This window comes from Perca fluviatilis, chromosome 10, assembly GCF_010015445.1.
Source record: "Perca fluviatilis chromosome 10, GENO_Pfluv_1.0, whole genome shotgun sequence".
Taxonomy (NCBI): Eukaryota; Metazoa; Chordata; class Actinopteri; order Perciformes; family Percidae; genus Perca; species Perca fluviatilis.
Window position 1 is genome coordinate 27,333,593 of NC_053121.1, and position 19,769 is coordinate 27,353,361.

Below are 19,769 nucleotides of genomic sequence, written 5' to 3' on the forward strand. Positions count from 1 at the left end.
TCATTAGAACATGCCTTTCTTCTATCCTGCAATGAAACACTCATTCATATTTATCAGTTGCATAAGAGGGAGTCCTCGTTTCAGCGTATCAAAAGAAGACATCTCTACTTTGGAAGAAGGAGAGAGAGACTGCTGCCTAACGTCAATCTTTGCAGGGAGGAGTGTCTGTCCCGGATCACCTGCAGGCTTGAGTCAATTAAATAACCAATTAAAAAAAGAAAAGAAAATGACAAAAAAAAAAGAAAAGAAAATGATCTTTAACCTAAAACACCCCAAAATTACATCCCTGTCTTTATTCAGCAGCAATAGCAGAAAACAAAAAAAATATAAAAATATCAGCAAACATCAACATCAACATTATCACTACTTAAAGTAACTTTATGTTGTTGACCCAGAAGACAGCGATGAGAAGTTGGAGCTAGCAATCATAGCATAATGAGAGCTTTGGTACAGAGAACTCCAGATAAAATACTCTCTTTTGTCTTCAGCCTGCACTTCATCAATCAAGCTTTTAATTGAATCCTAATGGGATTAATCATGTACTGTCACGCCTGTACTTGCTTTGGTTCTGTGAAGATCTGCTCTCCCACTTGTTTTGCATCCACTGAGGCTAATTATCTATGAACTGAAATGAAATGAGAATATATTCAGGGGGAAGGAAAAAAATGAAGGGCTGATTTAATGTTATTTTAAAATGTAATAGAATATACTTTTATGTCAGTAGAGCTGAGGGAAAAAGTTAATTCATGTGGACTGCAAATTTTGGCTAAATCGCAATGTTTACAAGAGGATACTGTATGTTGCCAATATTCGTATTCTTATTTGTGTCAAGAGATTGTCAAGCTCTGGACCTCGTAGGAAAAATACTGAAATGTTTAGCCAAACAAAAACTCCTCCAACGTGACATACGATGGACGCAAGCCTAAACGGGAGAGACTAAAGTACCTTTGCTGCCTTTTATTTATAGTTTATGTTGAGAGGAGCACTGATGCAGCTGCTAATGAGAAGGCGAGGGAGGAGAGAGAGACTGTGATGCACACTTGGCATTTAATGAAGGTGAAGGGGGAGGCAACGGTAGAGGATGCAAAGGGGGGAGCAGGGAAAATCAAAAAGGGAGAGGGAAGCAAAACATACCCATAGGCCACACCAGCGATGGTGCACTTCTTAAACTGCATCACGTTGCAGGTCAGGGTCCCCGTCTTGTCAGAGAAAATGTATTTTACCTGTAGGGGTAGAGAAAGACAGAATAACACATACTTGATGGGTATACATGTTATTCTAAAGCAGAGATTGGATTTGTAGTAGGCATTAGTATAACATAAGTATTATATGAAATGCATAGTTTACCTGGCCTAGTTCTTCATTCAGATTGGAGGTGCGAGCCATGGCAGGTGTGTTCGTGGGCTCATAGAGCATATCGGTGTCCTGAAACCAATCGAGAACTTTTAGTGTAACTTCACTAAAGAAACAACATTTTTGGTAACAATACAGGTTTACAACAAATGAGACTTTACAGCAGCAGTGAAAATTTCCCCTCCAGAAAATACTGAACCAACTGGAGCAGCGGGAAGAGAAGCCAACTGAGAGCTGCCCTTAATGTTCCATTCTAGGATTTTGATTTAAAATTTAATGAAACAAAGGGGCCCAAAATAAGTTTGGGCAAAAAAACAGGACATTTACTCAGCTGAGATATTTGGTGGGGCTTACCTAATTGCGAAAGATATAAAAAATATTCTAGGTGGTACAACTTTGCCTTGTTTTTTTACAGATTTCAATACATGTTGTGTTTTCATAAAAAATATTCTAGGAATGATGCTGACCATGTTACTTGTGACCCCATTTAATTTCGATACTCCAATGTTCATACCCAGTTCTTAAACCTGCAATAACCGATTTTTTGGCAACTTGGGGGCAATGCAACACGCTGTAAACACCTTATAAAAGGTGATATGGCCAGTGTGATAGCAAACATTGACTTCTTTACACATCAAGCAGAAACAGAGCAACATTAGCATTCATTGTTTTGATCTCTACCAGCTGCCTGCTGCGTTTGGAAACAATGTTGATAAGAGCGGTATGAGTACATTTAAAAAAAAAAAAAAAAAAGAAATGAGACAAAAACACTCTGTAGAGCTGAAAGGAACGGCAGAGTCTGGTGATGACTCTCTGTGGGCTCACTACTAAGAGCAACTCCCTTCACATACAAGTAATCACTCGATCCATTGTTAATATAAAAACATAGATTATAGCAGCTTTACCTGCCATATAGTGCTCTATGTTGAAACAGTCACCACCCAACCATGCTTTGTTTACGTAGAGATTAACTGTATTGCAAACATTGAACTGAAATGTTGTACTCATAGCCTGCAATAATATAACACATGTAGATGTCTTGCTTATGTAATGCATGAAAACATAGAGGTAACATACAGTCATGTGAAAAAATTAGGACATCCATGCTAAAGTTGACTAAAAAGAGGAGTAAAAAAAAAATAAAAAAAAATCATCTTTTGGAAATTGATCTCAATGCCTTAATTTAAAAAAAATGAGGAAAAATCCAACCTTTAAGGACACCAATTTTGTTTGTGAATGAATAATGTATCATAAATAAATGTTCTTCCTTAAAATACAGGGCATAAGTAAGTACACCCCTATGTTAAATTCGCATAGAGGCAGGCAGATTTTTATTTTTAAAGGCCAGTTATTTCATGGATCCAGGATACTATGCATCTGATAAAGTTCCCTTGGCCTTTGGAATTAAAATAGCCCCACATCATCACATACCCTTCACCATACCTAGAGATTGGCATGGTTTTATTTCAGTTAGCCTAATAGCTGGTTTGATTTGCATTGAGAGATGATTTTATGGAAAGTACCCCATGCCAATCTCTAGGTATGGCATTTTTTTTAATGCAAAAGATGATTTTTTTTATTCCTCTTTTTAGTCAACTTTAGCATGGGTGTCCTAATTCTTTCACATGACTGTACACATGCATTTAAAAGTTATTTTCCTCCTTAACGTCACACCTCAAATTTAAAGTATAGTTCAGATAAATTGCTTCAACTCACCCAGTTGATGAAAAAGGCTTGGATGAACTTGATAACCTCCAGTGTGACCAGGAGACTGATGGGGATCAGATTGTTGAACAGGATGATGAAGGTGAGGAAGTTGAGGCCAAAGTTAGCTGCCCCACCATCTATCAGGGAACGAGTTTTGGACAGAGGGAAGTGATACACAGGAGCCTCATCAGTGCTGGTTCATAAATATCAGTTAGTTAAATGAAAATGCCCAAAGCTACTTCCAGCCAATGATCAACTATATCCCAATCCAGAGAATGTTTTGGGGTAACGTTGTGCATTAGCTGGAATTAGCCATTTCTTCCACCCAACCTCATCCTCTTATGACTCAACTGATTAACAGTCCAATTTAATGTCCCAAAGATTCAAAGTAGCGAACAGGGACTGAAGTATCTCAAATGTCATTAGTGTCACAGCAGCAGCCTTGGCATCCAGCATGATCCAGGCAATGAATTCCACAAAGCACTATGCAAAAATGATGCTGGTTCCCCCCCCCCAAAACCCCAAACAATTGCCAATGATCAACATGTAACCCCACTGACACCAAACATGAAAACAGGAGGGATATGATTTACCTTTCCTCAGCTTGCAGGAGGTGCAAATGTTACCTTCCTCAACCCAAGCCTTGATCTTAGCATTGTGGTTGAGAGGGACAGCCCTTCCCCATGACAGAACGATTGCAAAACAAAAAACTGGATGGCAGAATGGAAGCTACTGCTACTGGTACAACAACACATATAGGAGGGAATACTGTTTCAGAAGTGGGGAGGAAGACAAACGTATCGGATGCTCTCAAGACAAAGGAGGGAGATTCAGTCCATAGCACATTCTCAACCAACAAGGAGTGGAAAAGAGGGGGTGGATTATGCCAGCAAAAACGTTTGGGTGTTTATGAGGATCACTACATCACCTTGTGTCACTCATTTCTAGTAGCCAGCATGTTATGTGATGTAAAGCAAGATTTCTGCTATCGGATGAGACAGGGATACTGTGTTGGATAAGTAGAGAGTCATTAAAATAAATAAAAATCAAACCATAGCAAACCAGGACATGCACAGGTCACACAAGTGCAAAAGTACACCTAATATCTTCTCTTAAATATGTCACTGTAATGTAAGAGCAATTTGAATATATGAGGTTGTTATCAAGCAAGTCAACATAAAAATATTTTTATGATTGATTCACAGCAAGTTGTTGCAGGAGTAGGACTGTAAATTGTTGGAGTTTCATTATTCTAAATGATCAGGTGGCACATGTACATTACAGTGAGAAGACAAGACGTCCTAGACATTATACTGAAAGCAGAAGTAGGAAGAAAAAAAAAAACTTTATCATGCCGTCAGTTAAGACGTCAGCAGTTTACTAACCGAGATAGTCAGCATAAAGTCAATGATATTGTGATAAATGCACAACTACCTACAGAAACTGACTGAGTAAACTGTAGCAGGTGGCATAAATGCATTACAAATGACTATTCATTTTTGCTTTCAATCTGCATAAAGTTGTCGCAATGTATAGGGTTAATATAGGGGATGACCTGTGTCAGCACACTGCAGCAGGTCAAAGTCAAATGACTTACTCGCCGGGCATGCATAATTGCAGGCCTCTGTGACGTACAAGCCTGTGTGATGTGTAGCAGGCTAACGCTGACTCTTCAGTTCCTGTCTGCATCTGACTTCCAAATGTTGATAAGTGAGTGAAATTACAATAATTTAGAAAATTATAGTGATGGAAGTAAATGTGATGTTCAAGATTTGACAATCTCCCCACCTCTCTCTTTTGTCACTGGTTGGATAATATGCACTGGACAGAGTCTCAATAACTCCTTATGGAAGTACAATCAGTCTCAAGATGGACGCCTGCCTTATGACTTACACTCCCCTCATCAGTGTGATATAGGGTCTTTTAGATGTGGGTTTTAATGCCACTGAGGACAATGTTAAAACCCTTACAAAACCAATAGAAGCCAATGCAACATCTTGTAAAAAAGGGACAGTGTAAGTCGTAGTGCAAGCTTAAATTGACCAGGGCACAACCTCTCCTACACAGGCCTATCAGGGTACAGAGTAATGGCCAGAGTGTCACGATAATCACTTTGCATACCAGGTTCAGAGCTTCATCACAACAGACCAACTGCCACAGAAGCCGAGCAGCCCACATTCTTTGTGTTCTGTTAATGTCTGTTACAGCTTAAAATGTTTAATGATCGCTTGAGAATACATGTAAAAACTAAACAGGTTTTCACCTCTCCACCTCCCCCCTTCCCCTCTCTGTCTGTTCTTTGAAACTCCACACAAGAAAAGAAGGCGGCAGAGGCATTTAGAAAATGTCAGCTCTTGCCCCTTGGGTTGCACCACATGTTGTGTTCGAGCAATAAACATGTATAAGCCTCCTGCTATGCAAAGCTTCCCGAGTACAACCTCATCTCCCTGGCAGTCAAAGTAAATGCTGCTAAAAAATAAGATGAGGGTCTAAAGCTTGGGAACTGCAAAGTGTTTAACGTGGCACAAAAAAAATGGAGGAAAAGTGAGACAGTGTTTGCATCAGGCACTGAAAATAACTAGACGAAAGTATAACAGAGCTGGAGGGGAAAAACCTATTGTTGGATCCCTGGTATGTGCTTGTCCATGGCATGGGCCCATACAAAGTAGGGCAACCATATAGGGGGCGAGGGTAGGGGGCTTCATTTGCTTAGCAAAGGCCGAGCTTCAGTAAGGGGTTAGTAAGGGAGGGTCATTCACGGATGGCCAAGGCTTTTAAATGGTTGTTACCTGGAGCTGTTAAAAAAACGACAACAAAGAAAACAACAAAATCAAACAGAACATTAGAAAGGAACAAAAAAGTACAGCAGCGCAGTGATATTCAACCATTTCTTTTTTCACTCAAACTCATTCACAACACATCTATGCATGTCACAGCTGTCTTTTCTCAGTTAAAAGGGAATTCACTTATTCCCACATTGCCACATATTTCACTTGTAATGCGAAACATAGTTTAACTGAGGCAACATAAAAACGACACAACACATACCAGCATTTAGGAACTTAAAATGACAAAGAAATAAGCTGATATGGACAAGTGAGACAAAATATGTGGAATAAGAGGTGCAGCCTGGGCTGTTGGGACTCTTACAGTTGAGATCCATGTACCAGGCATCATTGCCGTACTGGTACTTCCAGATGGTTTGGCCAATGGAGCAGACCAGAGAGATGGCCAGCAGGCAACCAAACAGCACAAGGATCTGAAAGTTGGTGATACGCTCAACGTTGGACAGCTTCAGAGGAGGCCGAGTGGAATTCTGGGTAACACAAACAAGACAGTTGTGGTAGAAAAAGAAATGAGTAAGTATGGCCAATGGTGAGGTTCCCTATCTTATCATCAAGATAAAATATGTTCAGGGGAACTAAACATTTGTAACAAACTGCCTAGGAGCATTAAATGTCTGAAGATAAAACATTTGCAGAAAAACATAATAAGATTTGGTGATATTGATGCAGGCACATGCCGTCTGATATTTGTTGGTTAAACATATTTGGTTGCATAAAAAAGTAAAACGGCACAGAAATGAAAATAGGTTTTTAAAATAAAGTATGAACCAGTTCACCAGACTGAGCCTTTTCTTAGGCCAACTTTTTTTTGTAACTGCAAATAAAACTCTCTAAATACTGTGCACATATGCTTTACCTGCATGAGCTTTGTGTCATGTCCAGTGTAGACCACCACCCCATGCACCCACTGAGTGTTCCTCAGCTGGGCTCCTCTCAGTAAGATCTGGTCTGGACCCAGTGGCATTGTACTGTAGTAAAAAAACAGCACTGCTATGAGTACATTCTTCATACTTTCCCTACAGACTAATAGGCTAACATGGTCTCTTACAAGTTGGTTCAATTATTTTTTGTTAACAAAGTCTTTGGTTGACAGTAATGGCTGACACATTAAACAATCTATAATCTTATTTTGATACTAAAGACATTTGTTTAAAACACTTCACTACACGCCGTCCGAGTGCTGACCTTAACATCAATCTTCCTGATTCCTAATTGATATATATGCCAATGCTAACGATAACCAATAATCAATATTACAACACTAAGTAATCCACCCTGACAGATCTTTTTACCACACAAAAAATACAAACTAGGTAATTATTATTGCGTGATGCTGTGAAAGACTTGTTCACGTTAACAATATTTATACCACAGGCAGTATTAAAATTGACCTCTATTTCTAATAAATTGCATTTTCCCATCAACAAGTTGAACTCTTAATTATAAAATCAGAATATAAATGTACATGCAATTCAGTTGTAACAATGGTGTTTAAACTGACATACATCCAAGCCTGTAGGATTTGATGTCTTAAGTTGCACGCTGGTAAAACTGAGTAAGAAGATTTCCATCAAGATAAAAATACAGCCCATCAAAAAATACACCCACAAAGAGCTAAGTATAGCTCTTGGTAACAATGCTTATTCAGGAGAGCTTTATTTTTCCAAACTCCAAGAATCAAGCCAATTTATCATATAGCAGGCATATATAAAAAAAACCTAATATATATATATATATATATATATATATATATATATAAACAGTATATAAAATGCATTTTCTGTTCAATGGCAAAGTCTCCAAACAAATATCTAATTAATTTAACTGAGGTAGTGTGGCCAGGTTAGCTCAGTTCTTAGAGTAGGCGCAAATATATAGAGGTTTACTCCTCGACGCAGCGGCCGCGGGTTTGACTCAGACCTGCGGCCCTTTGCTGCATGTCATTCTCCCCCTCTCTCTCCCCGTTTACGTCTTCATCTGTCCTGTCGAATTAAAGGCCTAAAATGCCCAAAAAAATGATTGAGGCAGGTGCTTTCATTTATTTAGCAGAAAGATTAAATAACCCCTAAAACCCCATAATGCACTGATACAGACTCTGCTCCTGGCTAATGGGCTATTGAGTTAGCACGAGGGGCTGAGGGCCAGACATGGAGCTCTGCAACTGAGCCCACCTGTGTCCATCAAGGCGGATGTTCCCAACAAACTCATACAGGTGGCGGTTTGGGCTCTCACACTCCATCCGCCCAGAGAGACGCATCAGGCTGTCGATGTCCTTTATTTCTGCAGTCATTTGGAGACCCTGTTGATGTCGTTACAGCAGCATTATTGCAGTGTTCTTACTTTTCATCAATTTGTGTTGCAAACTTAACAGAAGATTCCTCTAAGCTCTCATTGTATGGACAGTGACTTGCATTAAGAAAGAATAAAAAAAAAAAAAAGACAATCACCTGTCTGATTTTAAGGTTTGTTTCTCCATCCAAGTTAGATGTTTCAATGTAGCACATACCCTGTGGTTCACTGTAGTGGAGGGAGAACATATACTTGGAATAGGAATACAATACAATAGGACGACTGCTATTTATTCATGTATAACTGTAAATCTGAACTTAACTGTTCATTATCTTATGTGGCTGTAATTTTATAGAATATTGTATACCAACTAGTAAAAGGGTACAGATTATTTACCAATAATAACTTCTACTTTCAATGTAAATTTCCATCTCAATTATTTATAAACTAGATAGGATTTAAAAAAAAGGGCCTACAACAGAACATTACATATGACTAGATCACTGCAAACAAAGACTCTACATGTCAGCCTAAAGGCCACTCCGAAACATAAAACTACAAAGTTGTGCTGAGTGGAAGTTACCCACTTAATGCACATTAAATGTCCTTAAGACAGACATAACATCTTTGTTTAGTGCCACCCCAGAGTTTTACGGTCTAAAATACACTGCAAAGGGACAGGGAGTGGAGAGAGAGAAAACACCAGAGTAGGGATATATGAGCGAGCAGCAGGCATGCCGAGCACAACAAACACAGCAGACAAATGAGCCTCTGTCAGGCTCTGGGCACAGGGACAGAGCGTGAGAGCATGCCGGTGCTTAAGGTGAGCTGGGTCGCAGGTTAGCTACTCTTTTTATAGAGTGATTTATTCATACCGAAGGCTGGTCCAAACACACAGGGTGAAAGAGAAAATCAAAGGGAGATCTGGACACTGAAGCCCAACCACAATCGATGGGAGGTTTGGAATCAGCTGCTATTAACCATCAAATTCAAGCTTTGCTTCATGGAAATGAGTCTGCTGGCATGGCCAGGTTGTGACAACTTGGTGCTATTCATAAAACAGCAAAATACTGCTTAAATAATGATTGTGAAATACTGAACTACACTTAAGCTTGTTCAAATGGTAGTAACAAGTGGAAAGTTGAAAGAAAAATAATTCCAAGATGCTTTACATCTTGGAATGTGACTGCATGCACATTGTCACATCAAATTAAATTGCATTGCATTGCATTGAGGGTGCCATACAAGCCATGCAAAGGGCAAGAATATGGAAATGTATTCACACCCAATAAAAAAGTATATCAAAGAAAGAGCTGGCGCTCCTGTGCTGTAGTACAAGATGTCTCCATTCACTGCGAGCAGTGTTGGAAGTTACAGCCAAACACTGAAAAGGGTTTACTGTAGAAGTTAGGATGTCAAACAAAATATATAAAACATAATAAAACGACTGTATAAATCGGCCACTATTATGGCTGCCAAACCACGATGTAGAGGAAAAGGAAAGGAACATTGACTCTGGCTCTCTAACATCTGGTTGTTGCCATCTGGTTGTTGCCAGAATAATCACAGGCCCCTTGCTTCCCGAAAATGGTTTAAAATAAACTAGTTCTTGTGTGATGAGTGAGAGAAGAGCTAAATGTCTCGTCCTAGTTGGTACACACAGCCCCTATCTCTCCCAACGCTGTTTTTTCTTTTTGGTAATGTTGCTGGTTTCCTGACCTGGACGACAGTATGACGAGGTCAGCCGGGAGGTGATCCCCATTTGCAGCTCTGACTACTTCCCCAACAGACACCTGATAATAGCAACCACGCACCAGCAGGGGGCGAGAGAGAGGAGGTGTGGCAGTTGTTCGCACAGGGGGCAGGAGAGGAGAGGATGTGAAAAAAAGGGAAGAATTGAGGGGATAAAAAAAAATAAAAATAAAAATAAATACACAGACAGACATACAAACAGCAAACACATAAGGGGAAGAGAGAAATGAGAAGAGCACAATGATCAGTCGGGTATGGTTGGTCATCGGTTCTCCTTTTCACAAAACCATTTAGAAAAAAATGATACCGTAAAGTTGATGATACAATTTCTCAGAGGTATTAAGTCTAAATATATTAAGTCTAAATATATATTCAGAACAAAGTAGTGATGTGTGAAGTGGTGATTGAAATTGTGCCAGTAGAAGAGATTTTTGAAAAAGCACTGTTCACTCTGTATTTTTAGAGAAATTTTAATAAAAGATAGTTTTTTTTAAAGATACATTTCGTATTATGTTTTATCATTAGACATACAGAACAGAGAGGCCAAATGTTTTTTTGAAAAGGTGAAGGAGGTAGGTAGGTTTATGTTGACATGATCAATTCTAATACAATATCACATTACCAATGTCCCACTTAGAGAAGTGATGGTTGTCACCAAATGATAAAAAAGCATGCAAAGTTATGTATTTCTAAACAAAATTTAAATTCCAATTGCAGGATTTTAAGCCACTTTGACCATGTTGGCTTAATGTATTATCTAACCATCACTTCTTTAGGGAGAGCTGAGAGAGAGCAAAAAGAAAAAGAAGAGTGAAGTTCCACAGAGTCTGGCAGCAGGGTGGACTCCTATACCTGGTTGACAAAATGACAGCATCCGCGGGAACGAAATCACTGCCATTTACTCTAATAATATCGCCCACCTCAACCTGTGAAAATAAACCGGTTACTGCTGTGCACTGCCTATAAAAACAGCATACATGGAAACATGAGTTCTGCATCAAGAGCAAAAATGCACAGCTGGTGAGAAAAAAAGGTAAGTACATTAAAGCAGTAAACAGTACAAAAACAGCTGGAGTCTTCTTTCTATTACTTCTGAACATTGCATAACAGGTGCAACCACTCAGTATATTCCATCATTCAGCAACTTCAGAGAAAAACAAATTGTATTTATCAACATTTTCCATCATAACAGCTGGTGAGAAATGAGCCGTGACGTTCATGCATTTCATACAACAACAAGCTCTTTATCGCTGCACAAAAGGTCTGCTGTATTTCTAGTCTATTTTTTGAGCAACTAATGTTGTAAATAAAAACCTTCATTATTCAAAATCATGAATTCAAAATCAATTCTGATCAATGGCGACAATAACACAAAAAAGCAGCAATCAAAATGACGATTAATAACATAATTAAAGATTTAAAGAGAAGGAAACTATCATTTCTTTTGTCACAAAGAAAAGACGGAGAGGCGGTTTTAGTAGGTAGGACCTGTCGAAAACGTGTTATCATGTCACATGTGAGTGCATAATGACAAGGCAACCCATTTAATTATGAGGGGGTAAATTAGCAATACCCAAACATGTTGTCTTCTATAGTATAGACAAAATCTATTACAGCTGAAAAAATATGATTACATCAAATGCATAAACCGTACCAAAACAATTTTGTGCCCAAAAACATTATTAATAATAATGTGAAATAAAAGTGATCATTTTGGCCTCATTCGAGCTGCCCTGAAAGAGTTACGAAAGGAACTTGGAGACCAAACTGAAAATTTACAATATGCATGCTGAAGATGTAAAACACATCAATTATTTAAAGCTAGACTTTTTAGAGAAGCTTTCTGTCTGTATGAGAGGGGGTGGGGGGGGGGGCAGTCACATACCAGCAAGAAACACTGTGATTTTTCTGCCTGCAGGAACCAAGTCAATGCATGAATCAAATATTTTGCTCCTTACAAAAGCCCTGTGCCATAAAATCACTCTGATGCAGATAAGGTCTTTGAATAGTCATTTCATCTAATCATGGGTACTTCCTGAAACCCCACCCTTCAGCTAGATGGCTGAATGCACTGCCACATAGATTTTGTTTTATTTCAGCAAGTTGTTGTGGCACGTATTGCATCTTAAATATGCGATTTTCACATTCTATTTTTTATTTTGTATTCATCTTGATACATTAGAGACAGACGCTACATCTCCTGCTGTTAACTTAGTTCTCAAGAACAAATCAACAATACTTCATGTTGTAAATAAATGATTATTTCTTGTCTGTCTCATATCCCAGGGAGCAGGAAGAAATATTCAGTTTATATTGCACTATTACATGATGTATGTAATGGATGAGGCTATATTACCAATTCTCAAATAGTCCAAATCGATCTCATTTGTGTACGGTCTGGTGTTTTTGATGCTTTTAGGGAAAGTGTTCCAGCCACAGTAATAAAATAGCTTCATTATGACAGAATAGAGGAAGCTTCTCTTTGTCCTACAGCACTGTCTTCTAATGACCGTCCACATGGAAACGCTGGATTAATTAGCGGCTGGATACTAGAGGGGTCAGTGTGTGTGTGTGTGTGTGTGTGTGTGTGTGTGTGTGTGTGTGTGTGTGCGTGTGTGTGTGTGGACACAATATGTGAGATTTCTCCAACTGACAACAGCACAATAGAGGGCGAAATCTGCTCTAGATGAATAAAATGGGAACTGGTGAAAATGACCATTAGTGACACATTGTGGGTACATACCTTTTCCCAGTGCACAATCTCCCAGGCACCATTCCTCAGTACTGTGGCGAGAAAAACAGAGTGATAGAGAAAGTTACAGCAACAGGGAACAAGGAAGTAAAAGAGACAAAACAAATAAAAGCCATGCTACAATGCAGACAATCAGGATTTTATTAAGGCCTATTTGCTTGTTGGCAATGTAAATACTTCGACACTAAAACCAGTAGTACTTTTATAGTAACACCAACAACTCTTTGGCTTCCCTAAAGAACCCAAAGAAAAATGGTTTTCAATACCTTGACATTCCTTTTTGTTGACAACACTGTCCGCGTTGTGACGTTTCTGTAAGGAACAAAAAAAACCATTTTATCTTCTGATAAGTAACCAAAAAACAAACAAGGGAGAACAGAAAGTAATCATACAAAGACCAACTACTATGGATTATAAGAGACTTCTCTGAGTTTATAGGGGGAAATAGCCTGAAGAGGGTGAAACTGTATAGCACCACTTACTACAGAAAGAGAGAGGCAGATGGACCTCTCAAAGTCTGCAGTTACAAGCTGAAGAAAGATTACACTGTGCACTGACTGCAGAGTGTATGTGAATATTCTCACTAGGACTTCACAACCTTCGCAAATGCACAGACTCATAATATGCAGTATGGCATTTGAGTAATTCCTTAGTCCAATGCCCACTACAGTACAATGACGGCATAGAGTCTTTTGCACTAGTGGCCCTAACAAGAACCCCCCTAATCTTGGTAATGGTAATACTTAACTCTTCCCATTGGTAAATCAGCTTACACTGAGAAAAAAAAAGGTATGCACAACCAAAATATTCTTCAGCAGGCACTGAACTTTATACATTAAACACATACAAATATATACAGATTTCTCAAAATAATGGCAACATGAACTACAACAGGTGACCGAACTGAAAGACCATTAGCTGTAATCCTAGGCAAACATAGATGCGTCTTCAGAAAACAATGTAGTGGTCAGCCATCACACGTGTTAACAATTGTAATGCAAAACAATATGATAAATAGTCAGGACTTCAAGTTTGGTCACCTGGTGTAGATTACCGTCATTACCATCAAGGAGTTACAGTTAATTTCATAGAAAATAATGTTACAAAATATGTAATAAATACAAAAAACATGGCATTGCAGGAAATATGAATAAATGTTAGACTAAATAGTACATTAGTCTTGTGTGTGTGTGTGTGTGTGTGTGTGTGTGTGTGTGTGTGTGTGTGTGTGTGTGTGTGTGTGTGTGTGTGTGTGTGTGTGTGTGTGTGTGTGTGTGTGTGTCATATAATGTACGTATAGAAAATTGTCTTGTGATCCTTAGTTCTCCATCAAGCAGAACGACTGCGAACAACTGCGACTGCATCAAAATACTAATCAGAAGTATTACTTGCCCTCATGTCCCTCTTGTCTGCCGAACAGTCATGCAATCAACTGTGACTTCAACAGCTGATTCCAAGGGACAGCTTGTCAACTAGCATCACGCTGACTAATAACGTGTTGCTGAGTCTGTCTCACATAAATAATCACTGTGTTTTACAATGTAGCTCCTAAAAGCAACGTGTGCTGTACTTGATTAGCGAGCAGAGGACATATCCACTCACGTCCCTGCTAATAATCTGTTTACTTTGAAGATCCATTCTAATTTAGTCTAATTCTAATTTAATTGAAAGCTAATTTGGAAGCTTGTGCTGTACATTTCAGGAGGGTAGAGAAGTCTTCCTGTTGCTCACTGAAAAACCAAAGTGGCTGAAGGTGAAGTGGGTTGCATCAATACATAGCTGCTAATGGAGGAGAGGTATTCACTCTACTTGTCCAGATTTCTCCAATGACCTGTACACTCAAGCTATTAACCTTAAAGTCACAAAAACATCTAATCTAATTACCCAGTCACATCAAAGCCTACAATATATATATATAGTCCCTCTGAACAACAACCATTTTAAAGCTGAAAACTGAATCTGCTCTAGAGGCTGTTTTCTCTTGCACTATTGTTCCATCCACTCTTTTAAGTCCCTCTCTACTTTTATTTTCCCATGTTTCTTTTCATCTCTGCCGCCCACAACCTGACTTCTTTTTCAGGCTTCAGTTAAATCAAATCTGTTTAATATCCCTGCAAAACGATGTAGTGTCTAATGAATTGACTGTGTGTCCGTGGGCTACAGCCTTTTACCAGCTACACTATGGCCAGAAAAAAAAACGTTTGCTACAAAGCTCATTCATCATCCCCTGTGCAAACGCTGTCAGCTAATTTCATTGATTCATCCACGCAATCTGTTCTGGCTGTACAGAACCTCCTCTATTCATAAATATGTAGTAAACTGTATTTATATACATTACTCCACAACTTCTCTTGCCTTTCACCCATTTCATTTTCTCTCTCTGCCTCTTCCTTTCTCGCTTCTTCTGTCCCGATGGACATGGAGAAAAGGAGATGTACTGTATTTAGATGATGTGTGTAATCACACTGCAGTGGAGGGCGAGTAGCATGCAGGGGTTATGGATAAATACTGCAGTATCAGGCCTCTGTAGACTTCAGCCACAGAGGGGGAAAACTGAAAGCAGCAAAAGATTAAAGGCTAGAGCATCTGCAACGTTACCGTAATTAACCTGTATATATGGCTTCAACTAATGTGATGCAGTAGTGAAGGAGGTTTAATAACCACACACAAAAATGATTTGGTCTTTCATCTCATGTTTTCATTTCAGTTTGACTGGAAATTTAACAGAGCAAAGATAAGCAGTGTTACAGTGTAAAAGTGCACCACACGCCAGTGTGATTCCCATTACATTTAAGTTTGTAACATTTTTAAGCTGAAAAGAAAGTTGCACTACTGAGAACCAACAGCCCGAGTCTGCTGCAGCAGATACAGCCAGCAACAAGGTAAGATATGTGCTGTACTGTGTGTCCATAGTGCATGATTCATGAAGTTAGGGGGTCGATGTTGCCCTGTCAGGTCAACTTGTGAGGGACAGCGCAGTACAGGGAACAGACGTGTGCGCAGGTGACCTTCAGCAATAAAGACAGAGTCATCACCACTCTGTTCCCATGTTTTTCACAACAGGCCGAGAGAGAAAGTGCTGCGCTGGTCCCCTCAGCATGACATAGAGGCTAATAGTATAGAGTAACTGTCCACTGGGACCTGCATAGAGGATCGCATTGCAGGGTCACTGCAATACAGTACAATGCAACATTCCCTCACTTAGTTTAGAAGGGCTTGAGCGGATTACTTGCCAACACTGACATAAAACATATTTTGAAGCCTTTAACTTACCAACAAGCAAGAATTCACACAATAAAAAGATTTCACCAAAACAAAAAAATACTGAAATCAACCTTTCATACTTTTTTTTTTTTTTAAAGCATCTATTTAACAGTTCAGACTTGCTTGAGGAGAGACAGTTGTTTTGTTTTGTTAGTACTAACTGCCTTTGTGCATGCGCATTCAGTATCTAGGTTAATTGACTGAATGAGTATTGCGGGTGCAGTAAGCACAGCTGTGACCTCTGAAATGAGCGTGTGCGTATGCATGTCTATGTCTGATGGCGTTTCTATATGTTGGGGGAGTAAGCCCAGAGGGACAGTCTCTTCAAGTTAGGGTACATCACTCAATCTGAGAACTAATTAACCAACTTTAATGATAAAGTAGAGTCTATTGCAGAGAATTTGATTTTACTTCATGTATTTCATGTATTTGGGGCAGCTGTGGCTCAGGAGGTAGAGTGGGTCTGTCCGTGTATGAATGTGTGTGGGTGTGAATGGGAGGCAAGTTGTAAAGCGTGTTGTCCGGTAAGGTAGAAAGGCTATATAAAAGCAGTCCATTTACCATTTACTTAGACAATTGTCTTTCGATTACCTGCATTTGGCGGTTCAGTATATTGATGTAATACATAGATAGAAATTACTTATTTTGCACAGACAAACTGAAGATAAAACATTTATGTTTGCAAAAAGGCTGCAAACATTTTTAGCACACTATTACATATGGCCCATATAGTTGTGTTCATGCTGTCTGCATTAATTAAGGACTTGATAGCTGAGATGTAAAAGTTGCTTCAAACCAAATGCAAAATTGGGCCAAAACGTTTATTGATTGCCTTTTCATACCTGCGACTAAGGTGATCTAACGTATGTGTACATGTCTTAATTCCTGCAGTAATGATGTTTTTCAAGGCCAGATGATGGCTCTTTGGTAATATCACGTTTTAGACAACATCATGTGACTGACCCTTTTGTAAGAGGATATGCTTTGAACATACTTTGTAATACTTACAAAAAGTACAAAAAGGTCTTAATAATAATAATAATAATAATAATAATAATAATAATAATAATAATACATTTTATTTAGAGGCGCCTTTCTCGGGACTCAAAGACACCGTACAGGGATACATAAGACATTTAAAAACAGCAAAAAATAAAGAATACAACAACAATACCAACAGAAATGGTTTTTAAATTACAATCCAAGTCCAACTTTCGCACAGAAAGAGAGATCTTTCGACAGGGTGAAACAAAAACTAGTATCAAATAATTTCAGAGGTTTGTCTTACCAGATCCTCAATGAACTCCTTGACAGCAGCCACCATCAGGATGAAGAGCAGCGGCACCAGTGTGGTCCAGCGACCAGTGGGAGACACATCTGGGATTTGCTAAAATAGGCAAAAGAGGTTTTCACAAAACTACTTTTTATTGGCTCAAAATAACCAGCCCCTGCCCCAAACTCACCTGCTCTGCTAAATAAATTTGCTAGCACCCTTTAAAAGGACGACAGTGGCCAACAGAAAAAAAGTGTTTCCTTCTATACGCACCATTTTTGACCATAATTATATGAACGGTCTTGACAGTTCATTAGCAAATTTAACATAGTTTTAGATTGAGAATTGTGTGTTCTTTTTACACAAAGAAACAGACAGACACACAGTTGCTGGTGTCATCAATAATGTGGGCTGAGCCTCACTAGCCTGGTTTTAGACCTATGAGTCAGCACCACCATCACACATTTTGTAACCATTTGACAGATTCAATTACTAAAAGAACGGGAACTCCAAATTTAAAAGGAGATATATTCAGCACAAACAACTTAGTTAGTACTATTATAATGCTCTCCTTACCTCTGAATGTTGAATGATTTGGCTATTTTAAGTCTTTTAAAATTAACCGTCAAACAGTGGCGTAATTAAAGCCAAACGAGGGGCCACAGGAGATCGTCACTGTAATACTGCTGGAAGGAAACTTGAACGAAGTAGATCTCTCGTCTCCCCTCATCTGCATAGATGTTTTATTCAAGGTCGCAACATCGACAGGGCAGGTAATGAAGATTCACACTGGCTGCTTTTCAAAGCAAGGTCACTGGATATAGCTCTTTCCCATCCTCAAAGCTCTCATTAACGTAGGGTAGTCTATCAGCATGGTTATATAGGTAAAGACAGAATCTCAGTTCTATGAAGCCTTCCTTCTCTCATTTAATCTTTTCTGCAAAGCTTGGAACACCTGAGACATGGATTTTGGCTCCTTTGAATGATGTAGTAATGATTGGTGGGGGAGGCTTTAATTGTTCTTAAAAAATGGATTCATGTTGACCTACAGTATGCTGGCAAACCACTGCAAACTTCCTTAAGGCTAGAAAGTCTTTGTTCTGTATCTAAATCAAAACAGTGCCAGTACTGCTAAGATATGTGGCTGTTGGGCAGTAATCAAAACATGAGCAGAGCCAATAATCACCTAGAAACTGAAACCAGGAGAAGCTTATTTCTTTCACAAATCTAATCCTAAATCTGTTCTTTTTTTTGTTTTGTTTTTTTGTTTTTTTAATTGTGGCTCCACATCAGTTGGGCTATTTGAGTGTCTTTCCTGCATCCCATGTCCCACCAAGTAAAGCACAGTGCCATTTCTTTACTGCAGTGTAGTGGTACAATGAAGGACCAAAATACAATGTACAGCCCTCCATGGCACCCCATGCATTACCAATGCATGTGATATGCAGTGTGTTGAGCCTGCAGGCATATCTAGTATCCCTTTAAAAGGAGGCACACATAGTATTGCATGTATTATTCATTATCAGGATATATGAAGTACTGTATGTGTGTGTGTGTTTGTGTGGTCTAGGTCATGGCAAATATTTATTTATTTATTTTTTAAAGGCAACTCACAAAATTGAAGCTGAGAAGAGCAGTGATTTAACATTAATAAGGTGTTTTCATTGCATTTAAATCTATGTCACAGACGCACAAAACCACATCTTACCTGCAACAGTGCAATGAAGAGAAAGAAGGCATTGGCTGCCCTCCTGAACTGTGAGTAGAGGAACCGAGGAAGAAAGGTGAGGACATTATATTTGGCTGTGCTGAAGACGGCATCAAGCAGCAATCAAGGCCATGGGTAGAGGAGGGAGACAAGAGAAAGAGACAAATGGTTTACCCCCACCCCCCCCCACACACACACACACACACACACACACACACACACACACACACACACACACACACACACACACACACACACACACACACACTAACCTAGCCATTCAAATATATTTAAAATAACAAATTCCTTAACGCACCCATTCAAGAAAGTCCTTTCGGTTGCATATCCAATATATCAAGGCTGGTGGAGCCTTCAACAGCCTGAGAGTCAGACCTCCAGCAGTCTGATTTACAATTGTGTTAAAAGGGCCAGTCAAAACAGCCACTTTGGAAGAACATATATGGCATGATGTATGCCAAGCCACTGGCAATGCTTTGCTTGCTTATTCACGCGCACACAAAAACCGTCACAAATATACAAGCAGAATATCAGAGTATAGCCTCCAACACGTCTAAAGGGGGTTAAGCATATGGAGCTTAACATTTGTGATATCTCTGTTTTATTCCTGTTAGTCTGAATCATAGTTGACAAGAAAATCTGCAGTATGTTCCACAAGCACAATGTAAAGTTATGGGAAAAAATTGCATTAGATTGAGTTAATGAAAACAATTTTTACATTCACTGTCATCCTGACTGCCTGGTACAGCGGAGCTGTCCACAGTGAGTGAGAGGGACGGAGTGAAAGCGAGTGAGTAAGAGCGAGGC

The 19,769-nt window shown here is 39.2% G+C and overlaps 1 protein-coding gene across 5 annotated transcripts in view; it reads right to left on the bottom strand.

The window, feature by feature from the left end:
• The window catches only part of atp8a1 (ATPase phospholipid transporting 8A1), a 108,521-nt gene that overhangs the window by 63,992 nt on the left and 24,760 nt on the right, over positions 1–19,769 (bottom strand). For 3 of the 5 annotated variants that reach the window (XM_039813996.1, XM_039813998.1, XM_039814000.1), the window contains exons 3-15: positions 18,945–19,044; positions 17,252–17,350; positions 12,966–13,011; positions 12,691–12,731; positions 9,915–9,988; positions 8,354–8,423; positions 8,078–8,205; positions 6,763–6,874; positions 6,211–6,376; positions 5,850–5,855; positions 3,070–3,197; positions 1,348–1,425; positions 1,135–1,223 (exon numbers count right to left, since the gene is read on the bottom strand). In XM_039813996.1, coding sequence (XP_039669930.1) covers positions 1,135–1,223; positions 1,348–1,425; positions 3,070–3,197; positions 5,850–5,855; positions 6,211–6,376; positions 6,763–6,874; positions 8,078–8,205; positions 8,354–8,423; positions 9,915–9,988; positions 12,691–12,731; positions 12,966–13,011; positions 17,252–17,350; positions 18,945–19,044 — 1,137 coding nt within the window. The remainder of the gene's footprint in view (positions 1–1,134; positions 1,224–1,347; positions 1,426–3,069; positions 3,198–5,849; positions 5,856–6,210; positions 6,377–6,762; positions 6,875–8,077; positions 8,206–8,353; positions 8,424–9,914; positions 9,989–12,690; positions 12,732–12,965; positions 13,012–17,251; positions 17,351–18,944; positions 19,045–19,769) is intronic. The other 2 variants (XM_039813997.1, XM_039813999.1) reach the window with 1 other exon arrangement.